At 44.5% G+C, this 25,944-nt stretch overlaps 1 protein-coding gene across 1 annotated transcript in view; it reads left to right on the top strand.

Annotated features, from left to right (window-relative positions):
- Nucleotides 1-3,898: 3,898 nt before the first annotated feature.
- Nucleotides 3,899-25,944, top strand: part of TEK (TEK receptor tyrosine kinase) — a 244,804-nt gene continuing 222,758 nt past the window's right edge. Inside the window, exon 1 of the mRNA XM_077249274.1 lies at nt 3,899-4,089. Coding sequence (XP_077105389.1) covers nt 4,038-4,089 — 52 coding nt within the window. The 5' untranslated portion in view covers nt 3,899-4,037. The remainder of the gene's footprint in view (nt 4,090-25,944) is intronic.

Genomic DNA, 25,944 nt, shown 5'->3' with positions numbered 1-25,944 from the left:
AAAATGGTGAAAGTTTTTGAAATAACACTTTTATTAATACAAAAACACCAGGGGTATGTGTGCCTTAAATAGCATGATCATCGAAAAATTATAGTTACCAGGAGTATGGGTTTAGCCAGGGCCGTATTGTACATGAACATACTATATCCAAGCTGCTCAGTGTCCAGAATTGCAGGATGCACTCGCGTCACAGTCATATTAATAGTATGCAGACATCAAGACTTCAATACTGTGCACGCGGACTATCTGGGTTCTTCAGAACTGCGCTAGCTGTGGTTGTGAAGGTACTCGTAAAGCTAGAAGAAAAGGTACTTATGGAGACGTGATGACCAAGAAAAAAGATGGCAAACACCAATAATAAAATTGCTAACTGTAAATGCTGTAAGAAATGCAAGAGTATAAGGTAATGTGGAAAAATAATCAATGTATACCATAAGGTTAACATTTTAGGAAAAGCTTTATGAACTATAAAGAGGTGTGTATGGCGATATCCGCATTAAAAGAGAAAAATGAGGTGACACTAATAATAACATGCAACAATAAATGTTATCAAAGAAGCCGGAGTATAAGCAATGTGCAGATCAATACATTTCTTTCTCTTTGAAAATTATAGAAATATATAGTTTTTTGTGTGCAGCTGAATGTATGCTCTATTGTTTCGGAGGAGCAAGCCTATACCTACTGAGGAGCCTCTCCAGGAAACGGCCAGACTGAAGACGAGCCACACAGCAGGAGGTAAGTGCAATGGGGGTGGGGAATATGCTGGCATAGGGGAGTTGTGGGACATCATACTTTAGGTAGGGGCTGTGATGGCCATCATTCTCTATGTAGGGATTGTTGCGCCATCATACTGTATGTAGGGAGCTGTGTGGTCCATCATACTGTTATGTTGGGACTTGTGGTGGTTATAATACTGTGCATAGGGAGCCGCGGAGCCATCATACTGTATGTAGGCATCTGTGCGACCTTAATACTGTATGTAGAGAGCTATAGAGCCATCATACTGTATGAACTGAAATACTGTAGATAGGGAGCTTTGGAGCAATCCTATTTATGTAGGGAGCTGTGGGACCATCAATCTGTATATAGGGGACTGTAGTGCCTTCATACTATATGTAGGGAACTGTGGATTTCTCATAATATATATAAGGAGCTGTGGGGCTGTTCTGTTCATAAGGGAGTTGTGAAGCTATCATACTGTATATAAAGGGACTGTGGAGACAACATGCTGTCTATAGGGGCTGTGAGGACATCATACTGTATATAGCAGGGCTCTGGGGACATCACCCTGTATGTATGGAGGCTGTGGAACCATTAAACTGTATGTAGGAAGCTGTGAGGCCATCATTCTGATTTATACTATATAAGGAGCTGTCGGGCTGTTCTGTTTGTAAGGTAGTTGTAAAGCCATCATACTGTATATAGAGGGGATCTGGTGCATCATACGGTATACAGGGAGCTGTGAGGGCATCATAGTGTATATAGGGTAGCTGTATGTTTATACTGTATATAAGGAGCTGTGGGGCTGTTCCGTTTATGTTGTAAAGCCATCATACTGTATATAGTGGGTCTGTGGGGACATCATACTGTATGTATGGTGGTTGTGGGGCCATCATACTGTATGTAGGGGAGCTGTTGGGCCATCATATTGTATGCAGGTAGCTGGCCATGATCATATATGTAGGGAAGCTGCGGTGTTATCATACTCTATGTAGGGAGCTGTGGGCCCATTATACTGTAAAAGTGCTTCTCACAAATTTAGAATGTCATCAAAAACTTAATTTCAGTTCTTCAATACAAAAAGTGAAACTCCTATATTATATAGAGTCATTACAAACAGAGTCATCTATTTAAAGTGTTTATTTCTGTTAATGTTGATGATTATGGCTTACAGCCAAGGAAAACCCCAAAGTCATTATCTCAGTAAATTTACTTTATAAAATCAGCTTGAAAAATGATGTTAAAATCTGAAATGTTGGCCTACTGAAATGCATGTTTAGTAAATGCACTCAATACTTGGTCAGGGCTCCTTTTGCATCAATTTCTGTATCAATGCACTATGGCATGGAGGCAAACAGCCTGAGGCGCTGCTGAGGTGTTATGGAAGCCCAGGTTGCTTTGATAGCAGCCTTCAGCTCATCTGCATTGTTGGGTTTGGTGTCTCTCATCTACCTCTTGACAATACCCAATAGATTCTCTATGGGGTTAAGGTCAGGCGGGTTTGCTGGCCAATCAAGCACAGTGATACTGTTGTTTTTAAACCAGGTATTGGTACTTTTGGCAGTGTGGACAGGTGCCAAGTCCTGCTGGAGAATGAAATTTACATCTCCAAAAAGCTTGTCGACAGAGGGAAGCATGAAGTGCTTAAAAATTTCCTGGTAACTGGCGGTGCTGACTTTGGTCTTGATAGAACACAGTGGACCTACACCTGCAGATGACATGGCTCCCCAAACCATCACTGATTGTGGAAACTTTACACTAGACCTCAAGCAACTTGGATTGTGTGCCTCTCCACTGTTCCTCCAGATTCTGGGACATTGATTTCCAAATGAAATGCAAAATTTACTTTCATCTGAAAATAACACCTTAGACCACTGAGCAACAGTCCAGTTCTTTTCCTCCTTGGCCCAGGTAAGACGCTTCTGGCGTTGTTTATTGGCCATGAGTGGCTTGACACAAGGAATGAGACACTTGTAGCCCATGTCCTGGATACGTCTGTGTGTGGTGGCTCTTGAAGTAATGACTCCAGCAGCAGTCCACTCTTTGAGAATCTACCCCAAATTTTTGAATGGCCTTTTCTTAACAATCTTTTCAAGGCTGCGGTTATCCCGGTTGCTTGTGCACATTTTTCTACCACACTTTTTCCTTCCACTCAATGTTCCTTTAATATGCTTGGATACAGCACTCTGTGAACAGCTTCAATGACCTTTTGTGGTTGTGTGGCTTACTATCCTTGTGGAGTGTGTCAATGACTGCCTTCTGGACATCTGTCAAGTCAGCAGCAGTCTTCCCCATGATTGTGGAGCCTACTGAAACAGACTAAGGGACCTTTTTAAAGCTTAGGAAGCCTTTACAGGTGTTTTTCGTTAATTATTCTAATTTATTGAGATAATGACTTTTGGGTTTTCATTGGCTGTAAGCCATAAGCATCAACATTAACAGAAATAAACACTTGAAATAGATCACTCTGTTTGTAATGCCTCTATATACCGGTAGTATGAGTTTCACTTTTTGCATTGAAGAACTGAAATAAATTAACTTTTTGATGATATTCTAATTTTGTGAGAAGCACCTGTATGTAAGGGGATTGTGGGGCCATTATACTGGATATAGAGATGCTTTGAGCCATTATACTTTATGTAGGGGGTTGTGGGGTCATACTGCATGTAGGGAGATGTGGGGCCATCATACTGGCTTAATTCTTAGATTCTGTGATGTAACAGCAGGTTGTGATGCAATACACAGCGCTGATAAGGGTACGTAACAAGCTGAACACCAATGTTATCTAGCTTTATATGTTTGCCCCGTTTTAAAGATTCTCGGTTGTACCTTTTTTAAACATAACCGTTTTCTAGTATTTTCTGCACCTATGCAGGAAACAATCTTCTCTAACTCCGTTGTCACCTATATTAATATCGGCAATGTAGGATCTGCAATGGGACAATGGGTGCAAATTTGTATAATAATAAAAACATTTCACCTACTTATTATGGTTTATTAATACCCACTTGCCTGAACCCTTACTCTGGATTCCTCTCCTGAGTGCATTTTCTATGTTTTAAAATGCTGCTGGTACAAAATACCTTAAAGATCCTGCCTTTCACATCCTAATCTAAAGAGGAAACAGGAAAAAGGAACTTTAACTCCCAGTGCTTAGACAGCAGCGAGACAGTAGTATACCAGTGTCCATGGGAAAGCAGATAGAAACTACGGCATGCGAGAGCAACACCGAACAGAACAGTCAGGGAGAAACATAATGTGACTTGCGCCAACTCTATGAATTCTCGTGGTAATTGGATGGATATATTTTGGAAAGCATGGATTTTTTAGCATTTTTTGCTGTATGTATCTCACAACTCGTGATCTCAGGTAAGAAAATCCAGATAACTCCCTAATAAATGAGATTATGGAGCATGCTTTGTCTTCGCTGCCACAAGATGCTAATAATACTAAGTAAATAGGCATCAAATGTAATTTTAGAAAGGTTTACTGTAATTACTACCATACACAGAGGCGACACCTTTGCCTTGTGTAGATTAGTTACAACAGTTAAAAGTTTGTAGAATTTCCCTTGTATAGTAGATGGATTTTCATTATGTTTAATACAAGTTCAACATGATATTGTATTTTGCTGTATGCTACGCTTAAAGCCGCCATACAGAACATGTTCTCCTGTATATGTCAGTCGGGCGAGATAACTGCCGGCCGAAACATCAGCTGAACCACCCAATGTGAATGGGGGAGGCTTTAGGAAAAGTATTAATAATGTAAAATTGTCCAACAGTCCCTCTAGCAGCGGGAACAACCTGGTGAGATGGACTGTTTGGAGTCAACTGCAAAACTACAAGTCATGATGAGCAATTTGTATCCTGTTATTGTATCTTCAAAGAAGCTCATTTGTACCAACCACACTGGATTATGCATCTTAATACCATGGGGGAAATTAGAATTTTTTCATTTTTGTTTTGGCTTTGACAAATGAAATGTTATAGAAAATGAAATATTATGTTGATGAAACTTGACTCATGAGCCGGTCAATGCTTCCAGAGTTCTCAGCAACTTCACAAGTTGCATTTTGATACATATATTTATTATGTGGCTACTTCAAGCATGGTAAGGCTATGTTCTCACATTGTGTTTTTGCAGCATTTTTTTTTGCGGTGATTTTTTAATGCAAATTTTAATCTGTGTTTTACAGTACCAGCAAAGTCTATGAGATTTCAGAAATCTCATGCACACACCTTGGTTTTATCTTCCTAACTGATTTGGAAACTGCTTAATTTTTGAAAACTGCAACATGCCACTTCTTTCAGCGTATTTGCAGCATTTTATCACCCATAGGAAAAAATTAGTAGGTGCAAAAACTCAGCAAAAAACGCAGGTATCAGTTTTCGCTGCGTTTTTGGTGCAAAAACCAAAGGAAAGTAAATTGTGCTTTTTGGGAGGGTCACTAAACCTTATTAGCATGCACAAGAGAGCAAAAATTTGAGTTAAAAAAATGCAGCATAAACACAACGTGTGAACATAGCCTAATAGTCTCCTGTTTTGTGGAGGATATGTCTGGGAAAGATTGCTTTAGGCCACGTTCACACAATCAGTATTTGGTCAGTATTTTACCTCAGTATGTGTAAGCCAAAACCAGGAGTGGGTGATAAAGTGGTGACGTGTTTCTATTATACTTTTCCTCTCTTTCTTCCACTGCTGGTTTTGGCTTACAGATACTGATGTAAAATACTGACCAAATACCAAGTCTGCCATGCTGGTTGACGCTCTCGTAGTTATCTTGGGATGAGCAGGTTGGTGCAGAAGGCTCTCTGTGCTGGTAGGCTTTTAGGAGTCCTTCCAAGTATTGCTGATTGTAAGGCCTAGCAGATTGGAGACAAGAGTCTTTGAACCTCGTACTGAATATGTCTGACAGTAATGCACTATGATGTTGATTCCAGACAACTTGTAATCGATAACAATTTCTTGGTAGATTACCATAATTATTAATATTTGCAAAGTGACAGAATAACGAGAGAGAGAATATTTTAAGGCATTTTTATTACTTACTGCAAAGTCAAAAGTTTACATACATTTCATTAGTATTTGGTACCATTGCCCTTAAACTGAATGACTTGAGTCAAACATTTGGAATGTCCTTCCACAAGCTTCTAACAATAGTTGGTCGGAATTTGGGCCCATTCTTCCTGACAAAACTGGTGTAACTGATCCAGGTTTGTAGGTCGCCTTGCTCGCACCTGCCTTTTCAGCTTTGACCATAAATTTTCAATAGGATTGAGATCAGGGCTTTGTGATGGTCACTCCAAAACATTAACTTTGTTATTGTTAAACCACTTTGCTACCATTTTGACAGTATGTATTGCTAAAGTACTAAGAAGCTTGATTGTAAGCCAGGTGGGATAACCAGCACTATTGTATGGACTTGTTACTTTTTGTTTTACCTTGTGTTGGACAAAGGCTGTATTTACATTTTCTGGTGACATGGTTTATGAGGCTGCAATAAACCAGAAACAGATCCTGTGTCTACCTCTTTAAGAAGCCGAGGGAGTTGACCTACCACATTTGGTGTTAGGGTAGGTGCCCACAATCCAGAATAGCAGTGTTTTGGACGCAGCTCACCTGCGCTGCGTTCAAAAGCTGCATTCTACATTGAAAGCACAGTGGATGGGGTTTATAGAAACTAGTCAGACTGGTCGAGAGGTATCAGGGTTCCTTGGGAAAGCAGCCCACTCCATACTGGGGATCCCAGCAAGGGGCGGAGGCCCAAAAGGGGGTGGGGCATCCAAGATACAAAGGGGCGAGGGAGGTAATGCCAAAGATCTGGTCTTATAATTTGCTGGAAATGTCATGGCCCGGGCGATATAGGTGCCCGTTGTCCCCTGACTTCTGAGCAAATGGACTGTAGCCTGGGACCCCACTGTTCATATTATGTGTATCTGTCTTGCAATGTGAACTGTCCACCCAGGGAGGGGCCACAAGGTTGTCTCGTAATGGTAAATGGTTTGCAAGTAACTAGACTGCTAAACTCAGGGAGTTTGTGGACCCTTAAGAGAACCACGCATCCTCTCCAGCTGATCCCTGGGAAGAAGGTTGGCATCTACTGGATTCATGGGGATGCTAATGACTATCCTCTGGCTAGAGTGGACATTGAAATGGCCCAAGGTAATGAGTTCAATGAGGTCGGTATTGTCCAGGACTTATTGCATGCCGTTATCATAGGCTGGTACTTTTGTTTGTTTCAGGATCTATGGGGAAGGGGACAGGGCTCGGTTGCTCACATGAAGTATCACCACACCCAGAGTCTGACAGGTTTCCTTTCTGTTTCCTTGTGATGGATAAAGAAGTAGTGTCCCATCAGGCCGACATTCCTGAGCTAGTGGTGACCGCCGAAAATTTAATGTATACCTAACTCTAAGGGAAGCGTTCAACAATGTTATCGTCATAAATGGTATAGTGCAGGACCTGGGGGCTGACACCAGGTTTCCCTATTTTACGTTGAGTGGTGACTTCTTGTAACAGGTTTTGAAAGTGTGGGAGGAGATAGAAGAACAGTTATTGGTACCAGGACCCTATAGACGGAGGTTGTTGGACATTGTTGTTGGATTCACATGTCTTGGGTGGACAAAACTCAAGAACAAGTCATGCAGAGGTTCTACTGGTCCGGATGTCACCAGAAATCTTAAAGTTTTGCAGGTCCTGTCCCACGTGCCAGCTAACTGCTCCCACCTCTCACTTTTGAAGTCCCCATGTGCCATTACCCATTATCAAAGTTCCGTTTGAGTGAATTGCCATGGACTCAGTAGCTGCTCATGGCCATGAATTTATATTTGTTATCCTGGACTATGCTACGCTGAAGCGGTTCCATCAGAAACTCTGTGGCAGAACGTATAGTCCACGGGTTAGTCCACATTCATTTGTTCCCAGAGAGGATTCTCGAGGGAGAACCTGACTGACCAAGGAACACCCTTTATGAGTAAGGTTATGAGGGAACTACCTAAGGCCCTGCAAATTACATAACTGAAAGACATCAGTATACCATCCCCAGATAGACGGAAAAATTCAATAAACCATTGAAGAGTATGTTTAAGAAAGCCATAGAAAAGGGTGATAGAGACTGGGACTGTCTCCTACTGTATCTACTGTTCTGTATCTGGGACTTTTCAACAGGTTGCTGGGTTCTTATGAGGGCCTTATGAGGTGGTGGAAAAGCTTGGTGAAGTGAGTTATGAGATTTATCAACCAGTTGCTGTCTTTGTCCTCTGCCGTCAGCATACAGAAGTCCTCAGATGCTGCTTGAATACAGAAGAACATAATTTCTATAGTGGGCATTGTCAGGTATTTCGATGGGGCGGCAGTGTTCCAGAAGCATTCGAGAACTTCAGGCCACTGCCGGTAAAAGCTTATTGGTGGAGATGTAAGGTGTCACTCCCACCAATCAGATATTAACAGCGTATCCTAATACTTTGGCAAAAAATGTGGGAGCCACTAGCAGCAGCTCCAACAGCACTGCTGGAAGTAACCATCATGAAAGTAGCAATACCATAAACCGGTCACACTTGGCATTCTTCGTTCTGAAAAGTGTATTAGTGGGGAGGTAATGGAATATGTGTTGCATCACTCATCTCAGTCAGAGAAGGATGATACAGCTTCTAACAGCTACACCATCAACATAAGTCAGTGTTCTTCTCTGTCAGCCTCCTCTGCTGCCATAACCCTTAATATTGTACATAGTGGAATTTCAATTTTGTCAATAACACTTGTTTCTGTTCTGCCCCTTAATCTCCTAATTCACAGCTTCAAATTGATTTATTGGGAGAGATGAACGATCAGCCTTTGTACTCAGATGACATGAGGCAGGTTGAGATAGAGAATATGATTCTGTTGCCAAGCTGTGTTGCTATCTCTGCACCTTGTCCACCGTCTCCATTGCACCAACAGATAGCTATAGCTAATTGCATGTTGAGAAAATGGGTGTGCACCAGAGGCGTAGCTAGGGTTTCAACTTAGGGAGGGCGAAACATCTGAGTGGGCCCCTAACCAGCTAACCCTGATTACAGCTACGGTTGCGCACTCTTATTGTGAATATAGGGGAACCTCAGAATATGACCCTACTGTTATTGAAAAGAAATCTATATACAAAAACGAACATTGACGTTACCGCCATATTGGACCATATGCACAATAATAATGTCCCCTAAGTTCCCCCATGTACTGCTCCATTATACACAGTATCATGAGCTTAAAGTTTCCCTATACACAGTCTAAGGCCCCCACAGCTCCCCTATACACAGTATGATGTTCCCACTGCTCCCCTCTACACAGTATGATCCCACTGCTCCCCTATAGATAGTATGAGCCCAATGCTCCCCTATACACAGTATGATCCCACTGCTCCCCTATAGATAGTATGAGCCCAATGCTCCCCTATACACAGTATAATGCTGACAGAACTCCACTATAGAAAGTATAATGCCCCCCAGAGCTCCCCTATATACAGTGTAATGGGCCAACAGCTCCCATATGCACAATATGCCTTCACAGTTCCCTATACACAGTATGATGGGCCTGCAGCTCCCGTCAAACAGTGTGATGTCCCTCACAGTTCCCCTGTACACAGTATGATTGGCCCGCAGCTCCCTTATACACAGTATGATGTGTGCACAGCTCCCTTATACATAGTATGATGGGCCCACAGCTCCCTTATACACAGTAAGATGGGCCCGCAGCTCCCTTATACACAGTATGATGGGCCCGCAGCTCCCTTATACACAGTATGATGGGCCCGCAGCTCCCTTATACACAGTATGATGGGCCCGCAGCTCCCTTATACACAGTATGATGGGCTCGCAGCTCCCTTATACACAGTATGATGGGCCCGCAGCTCACTTATACACAGTATGATGGGCCCGCAGCTCCCTTATACACAGTATGATGGGCCCGCAGCTCCCTTATACACAGTATGATGGGCCCACAGCTCCCTTATACACAGTATGATGGGCCCACAGCTCCCTTATACACAGTATGATGGGCCCGCAGCTCCCTTATACACAGTATGATTGGCCCCCAGCTCCCTTATACACAGTATGATGGGCTCGCAGCTCCCTTATACACAGCATGATGGGCCAGCAGCTTCCTTATACACAGTATGATGGGCTCGCAGCTCCCTTATACATAGTATGATGGGCTCGCAGCTCCCTTATACACAGTATGATGGGCTCGCAGCTCCCTTATACACAGTATGATGGGCTCGCAGCTCCCTTATACACAGTATGATGGGCTCGCAGCTCCCTTATACATAGTATGATGGGCTCGCAGCTCCCTTATACATAGTATGATGGGCTCGCAGCCCCCTTATACATAGTATGATGGGCCCGCAGCTCCCTTATACACAGTATGATGGACCCGCAGCTCCCGTATACACAGTATGATGGACCCGCAGCTCCCGTATACACAGTATGATGGGCCCGCAGCTCCCGTATACACAGTATGATGGGCTCGCAGCTCCCTTATACACAGTATGATTGGCCCGCAGCTTCCTTATACACAGTATGATGGGCTCGCAGCTCCCTTATACATAGTATGATGGGCTCGCAGCTCCCTTATACATAGTATGATGGGCTCGCAGCTCCCTTATACACAGTATGATGGGCTCGCAGCTCCCTTATACACAGTATGATGGGCTCGCAGCTCCCTTATACACAGTATGATGGGCTCGCAGCTCCCTTATACATAGTATGATGGGCTCGCAGCTCCCTTATACATAGTATGATGGGCTCGCAGCCCCCTTATACATAGTATGATGGGCTCGCAGCTCCCTTATACACAGTATGATGGACCCGCAGCTCCCGTATACACAGTATGATGGGCCCACAGCTCCCTTATACACAGTATGATGGGCCCACAGCTCCCGTATACACAGTATGATGGGCCCGCAGCTCCCTTATACACAGTATGATTGGCCCGCAGCTTCCTTATACACAGTATGATTGGCCCGCAGCTCCCTTATACACAGTATGATGGACCCGCAGCTCCCGTATACACAGTATGATGGACCCGCAGCTCCCGTATACACAGTATGATGGGCCCACAGCTCCCTTATACAGTATGATGGGCCCGCAGCTCCCGTATACACAGTATGATGGGCCCGCAGCTCCCTTATACACAGTATGATTGGCCCGCAGCTTCCTTATACACAGTATGATTGGCCCGCAGCTCCCTTATACACAGTATGATGGACCCGCAGCTCCCGTATACACAGTATGATGGACCCGCAGCTCCCGTATACACAGTATGATGGGCCCGCAGCTCCCGTATACACAGTATGATGGGCTCGCAGCTCCCTTATACATAGTATGATGGACCCGCAGCTCCCGTATACACAGTATGATGGACCCGCAGCTCCCGTATACACAGTATGATGGGCCCGCAGCTCCCGTATACACAGTATGATGGACCCGCAGCTCCCGTATACACAGTATGATGGACCCGCAGCTCCCGTATACACAGTATGATGGACCCGCAGCTCCCTTATACACAGTATGATGGCCCGCAGCTCCCTTATACACAGTATGATGGACCCGCAGCTCCCGTATACACAGTATGATGGACCCGCAGCTCCCGTATACACAGTATGATGGACCCGCAGCTCCCTTATACACAGTATGATGGACCCGCAGCTCCCTTATACACAGTATGATGGACCCGCAGCTCCCTTATACACAGTATGATGGACCCGCAGCTCCCATATACACAGTATGATGGGCCCGCAGCTCCCATACACACAGTATGATGGACCCCCAGCTCCCTTATACACAGTTTGATGGGCCTGCAGCTCCCGTATACACAGTATGATGGACCCGCAGCTCCTGTATACACAGTATGATGGACTCACAGCTCCCTGTCATGATTTGGATGCCATAGGTTTACATGGCACTGTAAACCAGATGGAAAACTGATGCGAATCCGCAGCGGCCAATCCGCACCGTGTGCACATAGCCTGTGAGTGAGAAAGAGGCCAGAACGAGGCTCCCACAGACTCACATTGATTAGTGACCTCTGCGCTGCTCCATGAAACACTGGAGCCTCGGACAGGTCACAAACTGCAGGAGACGGAGCCGAGCGGAGACTAAAACAGATGAAAACGCCAGAAGGTGAGTATCAGATAGGGGACGTGGATTTTCAGCACCGCTCCAGCAATGAAATAAAAGATAATGCCGGAGTGGTGCTGTAAATGTGATGCAGCTCTTGGCTACTGTATGGGGGCTCCTTATACTAATACTCATAAAAGGCCCAGGTGGTACGTATCAAAAGCCCCCTACCCCCCATCTCCAGCCTCCCCAGACAGCAAATATTACATGATGGAGCACATATAATATCAGAACTAAACATTATAATATTCAGCCCCCAGTGCCCTGTCCCCCTCCCCCACTTCAGCCCCAATACCCCCATCAGCTCACATCCACCCCCTCAGTGCCCTGTCCCATCTCAGCCACCTTCTGCCCTCACAGCACCCCCAGGGTCTCACATTCACCCCCCAGTACCTTGTCCCCCCCTCACTCACTTTCAGCCCCCACAATACCCCAACGGTCTCACAGTGATATACCTGAATTTAATAAACCTAATAAGCTCCATCCCCACTTACTGATGAAGTTTACACTGCAGGCAGGACCAGGAGGTGTAAGTGAAATGCAAGGTGTGGGCACTAGGACCCAGCGTGCCTGAGCCAATCCCAGCGTGCACAGAGTGAAGAAAACTGCAGCCATGGGAAAAGCTTCATGATCAGGTCAGACGGGCGAAACCATTCACTGCAGGAGGGAGACTGCAGCCGGCCACTGTGCTAGCAGCCTGCAGAGTCTCCGTCAGATGGGAGCAGACATTACACTGCTCTGCTCCTATGCGGTGTTCTGCCTCATCACAGAAGTGGCTCTGGCTCCCAGTGGGCCCCTTCATGTGACAGGGCCCGGGGCGACGGCCCCCTCTGCCCCCCCAGTAGCTACTGGTGTGCACATGAGGGAGGTGGACTGTGCTGTCGCTTTCCTACATCTGAAGACACAAATCACATGATGAGTTGTATTGTAATATGAATAATGCCTTGCATCTTCCGTAAATATCGGGTCATGTGAATTGTAATGCACAGAGTGTTGTAAGTATTGCTGATATAATGTGAGGCATTATAATGTATAGTAAAGTAATGCACAATGTAGGGTATAGTAATGTAAGATAGGTAGTGTAATGTGTAGGGATGTAGACAGTTGACTATAGTGTAATTTGGAGTTAAAATTTAGGACTAGCCCATGGTAGGAGGGGTTAGAGTTAGGGAAAATTATGAATATTAGACATATCAGTGCTTCTCACTAAATTAGAATATCACCAAAAAGTTAATTTATTTCAGTTCTTCAATACAAAAAGTGAAACTCCTATATTATATAGAGTCATTAGAAAGAGAGTTATCTATTTCAAGTGTATATTTCTGTTAATGTTGATGATTATGGCTTACAGCCAATGAAAAACCAAAATTCATTCTCAGTAAATTAGAATACTTTACAACACCAGCTTAAAAATGAATTTAAAATCTGAAATGTTGGCCTACTGAAATGTATGTACAGTAAATGCACTCACTACTTGGTCTGGGCTCCTTTTGCATCAATTACTGCATCAAGGCGATTAGCCTGTGGCACTGCTGAGGTGTTATGGAAGCCCAGGTTGCTTTCATAGCAGCCTTCAGCTCATCTGCATTGTTGGGTTTGGTTTCTCTCATCTTCCTCTTGACAATACCCCATAGATTCTCTATGGCATTAAGGTCAGGCGAGTTTGCTGGCCAATCAGGCACAGTGATACTGTTGTTTTTAAACCAGGTATTGGTACTTTTGGCAGTGTGGACAGGTGTCAAGTCCTGCTGGAGAAAGAAATTTCCATCTCCAAAAAGCTTGTTGGCAGAGGGAAGCATGAAGTTGTCTTATATTTCCTGGAAGATGGCTGCACTGACTTTGGTATTGATAAAACACACTGTACCTACACCAGCAGATGACATGGCTCCGCAAACCATCACTGATTATGGAAACTTCACACTAGGCCTCAAGCAGCTTGGATTGTGTGCCTCTCCACTCTTCCTCCAGACTCTGAGACATTGATTTCCAAATGAAATTCAAAATTTACTTTCATCCGAAAATAACACCTTAGACCGCTGAGCAACAGTCCAGTTCTTTTCCTCCTTGGCCCAGGTAAGACGCTTCTGGCGTTGTCTTTTGGTCATGAGTGGCTTGACATAAGGAATGAGACACTTGCAGCCCATGTCCTGGATACATCTGTGTGTGGTGGCTCTTGAAGCAATGACTCCAGTAGCAGTCCACTCCTTGTGAATGTCCCCCAAATTTTTGAATGGCCTTTTCTTAACAATCCTTTCAAGGCTGAGGTTATCCCAGTTGCTTGTGCCACTTTTTCTACCACACTTTTTCCATCCATTCAACTTTCCATTAATATGCTTGGATACAGCACTCTGTGAACATCCAGCTTCTTTACCAATGACCTTTTGTGGTTTACCCTCCTTGTGGAGTGTGTCAATGACTGCCTTTTGGACATCTGACAAGTCAGCAGTCTTCCCCATTTTTATTGAGCCTACTGAAACAGACTAATGGACTTTTTTAAATGCTTAGGAAGCCTTTGCAGGTGTTTTTTGTTTTTTATTCTAGTTAACTGAGATATTGACTTTTGGGTTTTCATTGGCTGTAAGCCATAATCATCAACATTAACAGAAATAAACACTTGAAATGGATCACTCTGTTTGTAATGACTCTATATAATATACAACTTTCACTTTTTGTATTGAAGAACTGAAATAAATCAACTTTTTGATGATATTCTAATTTTGTGAGAAGCACTTGTACTTATGAATCCCCCCAGCACACCCGTTGTGCGCTGCGGGAGTTCGCTGGTTTCTGAGCCCGGGACCAGAGGGTATGTATGAGTTATACATACTTCCGGCCAGGACCCATCTAGTAGGCGCGTCATTGCTCCAAACAAGCTTCTGGAAGCAAGGCCGCGCCCAATGGCCAGCAGTATGTATAATTCACGGGTCAGAAACCGGCGAATCCCCGCAGCGAACATTACATGTGCTGGAGGGATTCATAAGTATGCAGTCACACAGAGTGACTGCTGACTTATAGATTTGAACCAAACAATCATTTTAATAGGGTGTTAATGAGCTTAGAAGTGGTTCCATATAGTAGTTCAGAGGATAATCAATTTCTTTTCCAGGCAAAGAGAGGCCTGAAATTCACGGCAAATCAAATTTCAGGGGAATTTTCAGCAAAGCTGTCAAATTTGAATTTTCAAAAGATTCGCTCACTTTTAGTAACTGTACTTTCAAGAGACATTTCAGCATAAGCTGTCTTGTGCATTTATGAGGAATAACACTATCCATGGCCATTATATGGCCTTTATCTTGCGTTTTCACCAGTTTTTCCCTCTGTAGGCTCTATCTCTTAATTTAAAAATAGCTATGAACTGGCAGGAAGAGACTACGATGTCTCCAATAGTGATGAGAGTACCCGCGGATGTTCTGGTTCGCTGAGTTCAGCCAGACTTTTTCAAAAGTCCAGTTCGAGACCCAAATTTGACCCCGCACACTGAACTTTAGTGCTGTAAAATGGACGGAGTAAGGGTTAGGTAGCTGCAAAAGGAAGAAAAATGGGGGTAAGAGCAGGACAATTGCCCTACAAACAAATGTGGATAGGGAAATAACTTAAAGGGGTTCTGTAACCATGGTAAAATCGGAAGTAAATGAATAACATTAAAATTTTAACAGTGCCTTCACAGAGACTGAGCCTTGCTACTGTCAGTCCAGTTAAAAATTTCACCCACAGAGCATAGGGCACAGTACCCCTACAGAAGCAGTCATCTGAGGAACCCATGCAGTTGGGTGGGGCAACTCATTCTGGAAATCAGACTGTAGTTCGACATAAAGGGGATTATGTTTTTACTGTAAGAGAAGGGTCATTTTGTGGATGTATGTCCTTCCCTACCGCACTGTAAACAGCTGCCGGAAAGCTAACGAGCCCGAGTTGCGAGGAGGTTAGCAACCCGTTTGTGCAGATCTCCTCCATGGGAAGGACACAATTTTTTCTGCCTGCTGAAATCCATCAGGGCAAAAATATGGTGGTTATTTCTGCCTTTCTAGACAGTGGGGCGTGGTTTAACTTGATTGACGGTCGGTTCGTCCAGGTTCTCAAACCACATACACTGTCCAGACCTATACCCATAATCGCCATTGACTCCAAAAACTTCCTTCCCATCCTCTGTTTGCACCGTTAATCTTGTACCTGTGGCCAAGCTGCCAAAGAGCAGACTTTATAATATCTCTGGTTCAGAGGGGCAGGCCATGAAGGACTATATTGCGGAAAGTTTGGCAAAGGGTCATATCAGACCATCTTCATCCCCCATTGCTGTGGGGTTTTCCTTCCTATATTTCAGCAAACTCAATCACATTAAAGTCCGTGATCCGTATCCACTTCCTTTCATCCCAGAACTCTTTAATCAGATTGTAGGAGCAAAATGGTTTTCTAAACTGGATATCAGGGCGGTGTATAATCTCATATTAATATAATTCATTCATTAGTATTTAATTCATATTAAAGAATAGGATGAGTGAAAAACAGATATTAATACGCTTGAGGGTCAGTATGAGAACCTTGTGATGCCATTTGGGTTGACTAATGCTCCCGCCGTCTTTTGCACTTTGTAAATGACATCTTTAGTCACCTGGTAGGTAGATATGTGGTGAGCTATTTTGATGACATTTTAATTTGTTTTCCTGACGTCACATCAGGTACTTGTCAGGCAGGTATTACAGATAAATTATTTGTCAAATAAGAAATTTATGTTCTCGGTTGAGGAGATCCCTTTTCTAGGATATGTTTTATCGTCCACTGGTTTTTGCGTGGATCCGGCGAAAGTCCGAGCGGTACTAGATTGGGATCACCCTGAGGATTTGAAGGTGTTAAAAAGGTTTTTGGGTTTCTCCAACTACTACCATAAGTTCATCAAAAGCTTCTTGGTAGTGGCCAAACCTCTAACGGATGTGACCAGGAAAAGGACAGACTTTTCCAAATGGTCCAGTATGGCCAGGGAGGGATTCGATACCTTAAAAGAGTGTTTTGCATTTGCTCCAATTCGCATACAGCCTGAAGTCACTCAGCCATTTAGTGCGTCTCTTGGTAAATAGTGTCCATGTGCATACTTTTCTAAAAAAAACTGTCATCTGAGGAGGGAAATTAGGACATTGGTAACAGGGAACTCTTGGCTATCAAGTGGGCCTTTGAAGAGGGGTGTCATTTTCTGTGGGAGCAGTTAATCTAGTTTTGACAACCACAGATCATAAGACTGTCGTATATCTAGAGTCTGGGAAACGTCTAACGCCGTTATACACTGAACGGGAAACTACTGGGTAAATCTGACATGGAGAAGGACTTGGGGATCCTAGTTAATGATAAACTTACCTGGAGCAGCCAGTGCCAGTCTGGATACACACGATGAGAACATTATACTGCCTCTGTACAAATCTCTGGTTAGACCGCACATGGAGTACTGTGTACAGTTTTGGGCACCGGTGCTCAGGAAGGATATATAATGGAACTAGAGCAAGTACAAAGGAGGGCAACAAAATTAATAAAGAGGATGGGGGAACTACAATATCCAGAGAGATTAACAAAATTAGGATTATTTAGTCTAGAAAAAAGACGACTGAGGGGATATCTAATAACCATGTATTAGTATTTACGGGGACAAAACAAATATCTCTTTGAGAATCTGTTTATACCAAGGAAGGTGACGGTCACAAGGGGGCATTCTCTGTGTCTGGAGGAGAGAAGGTTTTTCCACCATCATAGAAGAGGATTCCTTACTGTTAGGGCAGTGAGAATCTGGAATTTCTTGCCTGAGGAGGTGGTGATGGCGAACTCAGTCGAGGGGTTCAAGAGAGGCCTGGATGTCTTCCTGGAGTGTAACAATATTGTATCTTACAGTTATTAGGTTCTTTAGAAGGAACGTAGATCTGGGGATTTATTCTGATGGAATATAGGCTGAGTTGGATGGACAAATGTCTTTTTTTTTCGGCCTTGCTAACTATGTTAAATAAACAATGTGATCCAAGATCCAAATAAGATAAATGGGATTTAGTGTGAATCAATATAAAATTTTATTACACATAAATAAATAACAGACAAAAAATACTGTAATTTTAGTGGTGATCTGTCGTTCTCTTCAGCATTTCTCCCACAGCCTAATGGGCAAACTGAACGGGTTAACCAGACTCTTGGGACTTATCTTAGGTGTTTTGTGTCTCAGAATCAGGAGAATTGGGTTATCTACTTACCTCTAGCTGAATTTATGGTAAATCGTTATTATGAGTCTACAGGTAAGTTGTTTTTTTTTGAGGCATACAAGTTTCATCCTTAGTTAAGCTCATTTAATAGGAATCGTTCTTCTGGAATACCTGAAGAGGAACGGTTTTCATCATCAAGTACTTCTATGTGGCAAGGGGTTCTTGATAAGTTAAGGAAGATGGGATCCAAATATAAGATTATGGCTGATTGAAGACTTTTGGTTGGTCCGGACCTGCGTGTTGGTAACGGTGTGTTTGTCCTCAAGGAACATTAACTTGAAGATTCCCTCTTGGAAACTGGCTAAGGCAAAAGATTCCTAACTAAAGATCCCTACAGTTAAAAATATATGTGTATATATATATATATATATATTTATTTATTGTATATATATTAATTTTAATTAGAACACACAAGGTATGTGCTCTAGCTTGAGATCAGTATCTAGATTCATCTGAAATCTCTCTGTAGTTGTGATGGTTGTAGTAATCATTGCACCATGTGGCCGTGGACCCCACGTTATTGTTCTGTCTGTCAGCTCACACTCAGGGGCATAACTACCGTGGTCGCAGTGGTCGCCGCTGCGACCGGGTCCGGCGGGTCAGGGGCCCGGCAGGTCAAAGCAGTGGCGTATCCGGGGGGCAGCCGGGGCATGTGCCCTGGGCGCAACCGACAGGGGGGTGCCAGTGGGCCGCCTGATGATGCGGTGGTCCATGGAGGGGGTTGGCAGGGCCAGGGAGTGGGGGCTGTGTAATTATACTCACCTACTCCTGGCGCGGTACCTGCAGGTCCCTGGCTGCCCAGCGCCCCGGCTTCTTCCTGTACTGAGCGGTCACATGGTACCGCTCATTACAGTAATGAATATGCGGCTCCACCTCCCATAGGGGTGGAGCCGCATATTAATTACTGTAATGAGCGGTAACGGTGACCGCTCAGTACAGGAAGAAGCAGCAGCGCTGGGGAAGCAGGGACTGCACCGCGCCAGGAGCAGGTGAGTATAACGGGGAGGGGAGCGCAGCACTGCGCGATATTCACCTGCTCCTCGTTCCAAGCCGCCGCTCCTTCTGCAGTGACTCTGAGGTCAGAGGGTGCGATGACGTAGTTAGTGCGCGCCCTCTGCCTGACCGTCAGTGCAGAGGAGGCGGAAAATGGAGCGGCGAATGGAACGAGGAGCGGTGAATATTGAAAGTGCCGGGGGTCTGAGCGATGGAGAGGTGAGTATGTAATTTTTTTATTTTTTTTTTATCGCAGCAACAGCATATGGGGCAAGTGTCTGTATGGGGCCATAACATTAGTGCAGGATTATATGGGGCCATAATGATTGTGCAGCACTATATGGGGGCCATAATGTTTGTGCAGCACTATATGAGGGCCATGTTTGTGCAGCACTATATGGGGGCCATAACGTTTGTGCAGCACTATATGGGGGCCATAATGTTTGTGCAGCACTATATGGGGGCCATAACGTTTGTGCAGCACTATATGGGGCCATAACGTTTGTGCAGCACTATATGGAGGCCATAACGTTTGTGCAGCACTATATGGGGGCCATAGGGGCCATAACGTTTGTGCAGCACTATATAGGGGCCATAACGTTTGTGCAGCACTATATGGGGGCCATAATGTTTGTGCAGCACTATATGGGGGCCATAATGTTTGTGCAGCACTATATGGGGGCCATAACATTTGTGCGGGCTATAACGTTTGTGCAGCACTATATGGGGGCCATAACGTTTGTACAGCACTATATGGGGCCATAACGTTTGTGCAGCACTATATGGGGGGCATGTTTGTGCAGCACTATATGGAGGCCATAACGTTTGTGCAGCACTATATGGGGGCCATAGGGGCCATAATGTTTGTGCAGCACTATATAGGGGCCATAGGGGCCATAACATTTGTGCAGCACTATATGGAGGCCATAACGTTTGTGCAGCACTATATGGGGGCCATAGGGGCCATAACATTTGTGCAGCACTATATAGGGGCCATAACGTTTGTGCAGCACTGTATGGGGGCCATAACGTTTGTGCAGCACTATATGGGGCCATGACGTTTGTGCAGCACTATATGGGGGCCATAACATTTGTGCAGCACTATATGAGGCAAGTGTCCGTATGGAGCATCTTATGGGGCCATAATCAACATTTCTGCAGCATTATATTGGGCAAATGTGTCTATGGAGCATCTTATGGGGCCATTATTAACCTTTATGCAGCATTATATGGGGTATATTTTAATATGGAGCATCTTATGGGCCCATCATGAACTGTATGGAGCATTATATGGGGCTCCTGATTCAATCTGGATATTCAAAAACACTTAACCTACTGATGTCTCAATTAATTTTACTTTTATTGGTGTCTATTTTAACATTATGGAGATCAAGGAATGTACCTTGGCTTGGTCATACAGTTTCAATAGAGTTAAGGTTCAAATAGGGGAGGTTTTGGGGAAGGGGGAGGTTTTGGGGGGGGTGCCAAACTGATCCTTTGCCCCGGGTGCAGGAAAGGCTAGATACACCTCTGGGTCAGAGGGACCCAACACCATGTTGCAGTGCAGGAGATTCCTCCTGCACGGCAACAGTCCGAGGCGTATCTAGGAGGAGGGGGCAGCCGGGGTATGTGAGAGATAGGAAGCAGCTCCAGTCAGCATGGTGAGACAGCTTCTCCTGCTCTGCAGCCTCGGGACAGAAGGCAAGAGCAGGGGGAGGTGTGGGACAGAGCTGCTGTAAGCAGGAGAAGCTGAGGAGCTGCAGGTTTATATCAGCCTCCCCTGTACCAGAGAGGAGAGTGTGAGATGTGTATATGAGCTGGTATCTGTAGTGTGTGTGATATCTGTAGTGTGTGTGTGTGTGATATCTGTAGTATGTGTGTGTGTGATATCTGTAGTATGTGAGTGTATGTGTGTGTGTGATATCTGTAGTGTGTGTGTGTGTGTGTGATATCTGTAGTATGTGTGTGTGTGTGATATCTGTAGTATGTGTGTGTGATATCTGTAGTATGTGTGTGTGTGTGTGATATCTCTAGTGTGTGTGATATCTGTAGTGTGTGTGTGATATCTGTAGCATGTGTGTGTGTGATATCTGTAGTGTGTGTGTGATATCTGTAGTGTGTGTGTGTGTGATATCTGTAGTGTGCGTGATATCTGTAGTGTGTGTGATATCTGTAGTATGTGTGTGTGTGTGTGTGTGTGTGTGTGTGTGTGTGTGTGTGATAGCTGCAAGCGACTCTGGCAGGTCAGGGGCCCATGTGTCCCCTTGAGCCTGTCTCCCTTGTCCCCTTATGCTTGTGTCCCTTGTCCCTGTGTGCCAGTCTCCCTTGCCCATTAGTCCCTGTGTGTCCCCATGTGCCTGTCTCCTTTGTTCCCTTGTGCTTGTGTCAGTCTCCTTTGTCCCCTTGTGCTTGTGTCAGTCTCCCTTGCCCACTAGTCCCTGTGTGTCAGTCTCCCTTTCCCACTTGTCCCTGTGTGTCCCCTTGTGCTTGTATCCCTTGTCCCTGTGTGTCCCCTTGTGTCAGTCTCTCTTGCCCACTAGTCCCTGTGTGTCCCCTTGTGCCTGTCTCCCTTGTCCCCTTGTGCTTGTCCCCATGTGTCCCCTTGTGTCAGTCTCCATTGCCCACTAGTCCCCTTGTATCAGTATCCCTTGCCCACTAGTCCCTGTGTGTCCCCTTGTGTCAGTCTCCCTTGCCCACTAGTCCCTGTGTCCCCTTGTGCCAGTCTCCCTTGTCCACTAGTCCCCGTGTGCCCCTTGTGTCAAGCTCCCTTGACCACTAGTCCCCGTGTGTCCCCTTGTGTCAGTCTCCCTTGTCCCCTTGTGTCAGTCTCCCTTGCCCACTAGTCCCCTTGTAACCTTCTCCCCTGCCTCCTAGCCCCCATGTGTCCCCTTGTGCCTGTCTTCCTTGCTCCCTAGCCCCCCTATGTTACCCTTGTGCCTGTCTCCCCTAGCCCCCTTGTGCCCTCTCCCCTGCCCCCTCGTCACCATTTGCTCGTGTCTTTCTCACTGACCCTGTATGGAGGGGCTGCATTATACTATGAGGGGGGGCTGCATTATATTCTATGGGGGTTACATTGAATTGTATGGCAGGGCTGCAGTATACTCTGTGGGGTGGCTGCATTATACTCTGTGGGGTGGCTGCATTATACTCTGTGGGGTGGCTGCATTATACTCTGGGGTGGCTGCATTATACTATGTGTGGGCTGCATTATACTGAATCGAGGACTATAGGGAATATATTATACTATATGAAGAACTATGGGGTGCATTATACTGTGGGAAGTGAATTGTGCGACATGGATGACGATGGCGGTGCATTATACTATATGGAGCACTATGAGGAGTGTATTATACTATATGGAGGACTGAGCAGTGTATTTTAATATATGGAGGACTATATGGAGTGTATAATACTAAATGGAGGACTGAGGAGTGTATTATACTGTATGGAGGACTATGAGGGGTGCATTATACTATATGGAGCACTATGAGCAGTGTATTATACTATATGGAGGACTGAGGAGTGTATTATACTATATGGAGGACTGAGCAGTGTATTATACTATATGGAGGACTGAGCAGTGTATTATACTATTTGAAGCACTATGAGGAGTGTATTATGCTATATGGAGCACTATGAGGAGTGTATTTTAATATATGGAGGACTATGAGGAGTGTATTATACTATATGGAGGACTGAGGAGTGTACAATACTATATGGAGGACTATGGGGAGTGTATTATACTATAAGGAGGACTATAAGGAGTGTGTTATACTATAAGGAGGACTATGGGGAGTGTATTATACTATAAGGAGGACTATGGGGGTGCATTATACTTCTTATATGGATCCCCATGACTTCTATGTTAGCCCCTGATGAGTATAATGGTTTATTTTCTTTTATACATTACACAACAATGGTAGTACAGGGGACAAATGTATCCCAGGATGGGGCACCGGATAGTTATTCAACTGAGGTCACACTATGCAACTTTGCAATAAAGCTATAGTGTGCAAAATGAATAGGGAATATATAAATTTGGGAGGAAAATATTTTGGCGTGGGGGGGGGGCATTTGCAAGTTCGCACCGGGGCCCATTACTTTGTAGTTACGCCACTGCTCACACTATATTGCTTATTTAAGATATAGAACCAGCAGCCCCCACAACATGTTTCACTATTGCTGGCTTCATCAGGGGTAATGAAACTATATTATGGTCAAGCTAGTGTAAAAACTTGTCCTACCTATGCTAGCACAAGAGCACTACAGAAACTAGTTGGCCTGCGATCGTGTGATGAGGACACCAATGGGTGGGATTTCTGGCACACTTCCGGTAAGCGCGAGTTAAATGCCACTGTCAGAGATTGACAGTGAAATTTAACAGGTTAACAGCAGCGGGTGGATCATGATTACACCTGCGGCTGTTAGAGGCACATGTCAGCTGTTCAAAACAGCTGCAGCGTAAACATAGTGAGTGTTTTTGGAAAGCTGCGCACATGCAAAACCTAATACTGTCCCTCATTACAGCTGCATCCTGTCCCTATGCTAAGCAGAGCAGGAATAAACAATAAGAATCTTAAACTAGAAGGAACAGGTCCAAGTGGAGGAGGAGGTGGATGTGGCGGTATAGGTGGAAGAGACAAGGCAGCACGGTGGCTCAATGGTAAGCACTGCGGCTTTACAGCGAGGGTCCTGGGTTAAACCCAATCAAGGGCCACATTGGTGAGGAGTTTGTATCTTCTCCCCGTTTTTGCATGGTTTGCTCCCACATGCCAAAGACATACTGATTAATTATATTGTGAGCCTCAATGGGGACAGTGCCAATAAAGAGCTATTGGAATTATTGGCGCTATATAACTGAGTAAAATAAAAAAATAATATAAATAGAGTCAAGGGAAGAGTAATCCAACACTGTTTTTTTTGTATTTTTTTCCTTGTTTTTTTTATTTTTTTTTTACCGAACTGATATAAAACATCATAGAATTTACAAAACTTAAACAACCTAGATTTCAGAAAACTAAAACTAGCTATCTAGAACCACAAGGCGTAGGTCCAAATGGAGCAAGATGTGAACATGGCGATATAGCTGGAAAAGGCAGAGGAGTAGGTAGCCAGCACAGTTGTTTGGGTTTTTTATTTCATGAGGAGGCACCCAAATGAAATGAATGGCAAATAGAGTTAAGAATACTGGCTGGGTGAGGCTGGTATAGTTTTCCAGTAATCCAAAGGTATAGAAATGTCCTGTAGGATCCACACCTGGTTCATTTTTAAGGAATGTTAGGAATGTCAACAGGCGAATGCTAAACACATGACATGACACTTACAGCAGGGCAGACCAGCACCTCCAAGGCATATAGGGTGAGCTCATGCCATGTATCCAATTTGGAGACCCAAAAGTTAAATGGGGCAGACTGATCTGTTAATACGTGGAGACATGTGGACTCGCATCTTCCATCATGTTAAATACAAAAATTGAGCTTGGTTTAAGTTGGTATACATGGAGCACATAAACGTATGTTCACATTGGCCATGAAGCATACAAAACCTACAAGAAACAAAATGTTTTTGTTTCTTGTACGTTTTGTATTTTCCATCATGTTGCTGTAACGCTGGCTTCTGCTAATACGGACCATATTGCTTGATGTTGTTGTATGTTGTGGTGTGCTCGTAAAGTTTTGCCACATTTCATCCCTGCTATTCTTGCCTTCCGAGGTGCTGACGGTACCCCAGCTGAATTGGCGACTTCCTTCTCCGCCTCTGCCTTGTTATTCCACTGAGCTCCCACTGTTAGGTGGGAAAGCGATCAGTAGTTTCTCTGCCAGCATTTACTTCTATTCATGCGTATGGTGCTCCCACACCAGTGATGGAAGTATTGATAGTACATTGACCTTATAGCGGGCATCTAGCATGGTGGCCACCCAGCAATTTGCACTGGTAGCAATACAATCAACTTGGCGTACATTACAAAGGCACTGCAGCATGTATTGACTCATGTGTGCCACGCTGCACAGAGGCAAAAACAACCTGTCCTAGGTAGAAGGTGTATTGTCTGGGTACAGTGCCTTGCGAACGTATTTGGCTCCCTGGAACTTTTAAAGGGAACCTGTCACCTGAATTTGGCGGGACCAGTTTTGGGTTATATGGGCGGGGTTTTCGGGTGTTTGATTCACCCTTGCCTTACCCGCTGGCTGCATGCTGGCCGCAATATTGGATTGAAGTTCATTCTCTGTCCTCCGGAGTACACGCCTGCGCAAGGCAATCAAGTCTCCGTATAAATGCACCTGCTCTGTGATAGTCTCAGGGTTCTGTTTGAAGCACAGAGAGCATCATGAAGACCAAGGAACACAACAGGCAGGTCGGTGATACTGTTTAAAGTAAGTTTAAAGCCGGAATTGGATATAAAATGATTTCCGAAATCCAAAAGATTGGTGGAATATTCAAAGTAGCATAAGACAGCTCACACGTCCTTCATTGAGGCACACTCATTGGTCGTGAAGTGGTGTTGTTTTTAGTGATGAGCGAGTATACTCGTTGCTCGGGTGACCTCTGAGTATTTGTTATTGCTCGGCTCGGAGATATAGTTTTCATCACCTGAGTTGCATGACTTACGGCTTCAAGATAAGCTGAATACATGTGGGAATTCCCTAACAAACAGGAATTCCTCACATGTATTCAGCGTATCTGGAAGCCGTAAATCATGCAACTGAGAAAAACTATATCTCCGAGTAATAACAAATACTCAGAGGTCACCCGGGCGTGCTCGGGAAAACCCGAGCAACGAGTATACTCACTCATCACTAGTTGTTTTGCATGCTGCAGCTGAAACTCCACTATTGCCTGCTGCTGCTCCT

This window comes from Ranitomeya variabilis, chromosome 1, assembly GCF_051348905.1.
Source record: "Ranitomeya variabilis isolate aRanVar5 chromosome 1, aRanVar5.hap1, whole genome shotgun sequence".
NCBI lineage: Eukaryota > Metazoa > Chordata > Amphibia > Anura > Dendrobatidae > Ranitomeya > Ranitomeya variabilis.
Note: the sequence above shows the minus strand (reverse complement) of the source record. Positions and strands in the feature narration are given on the sequence as shown.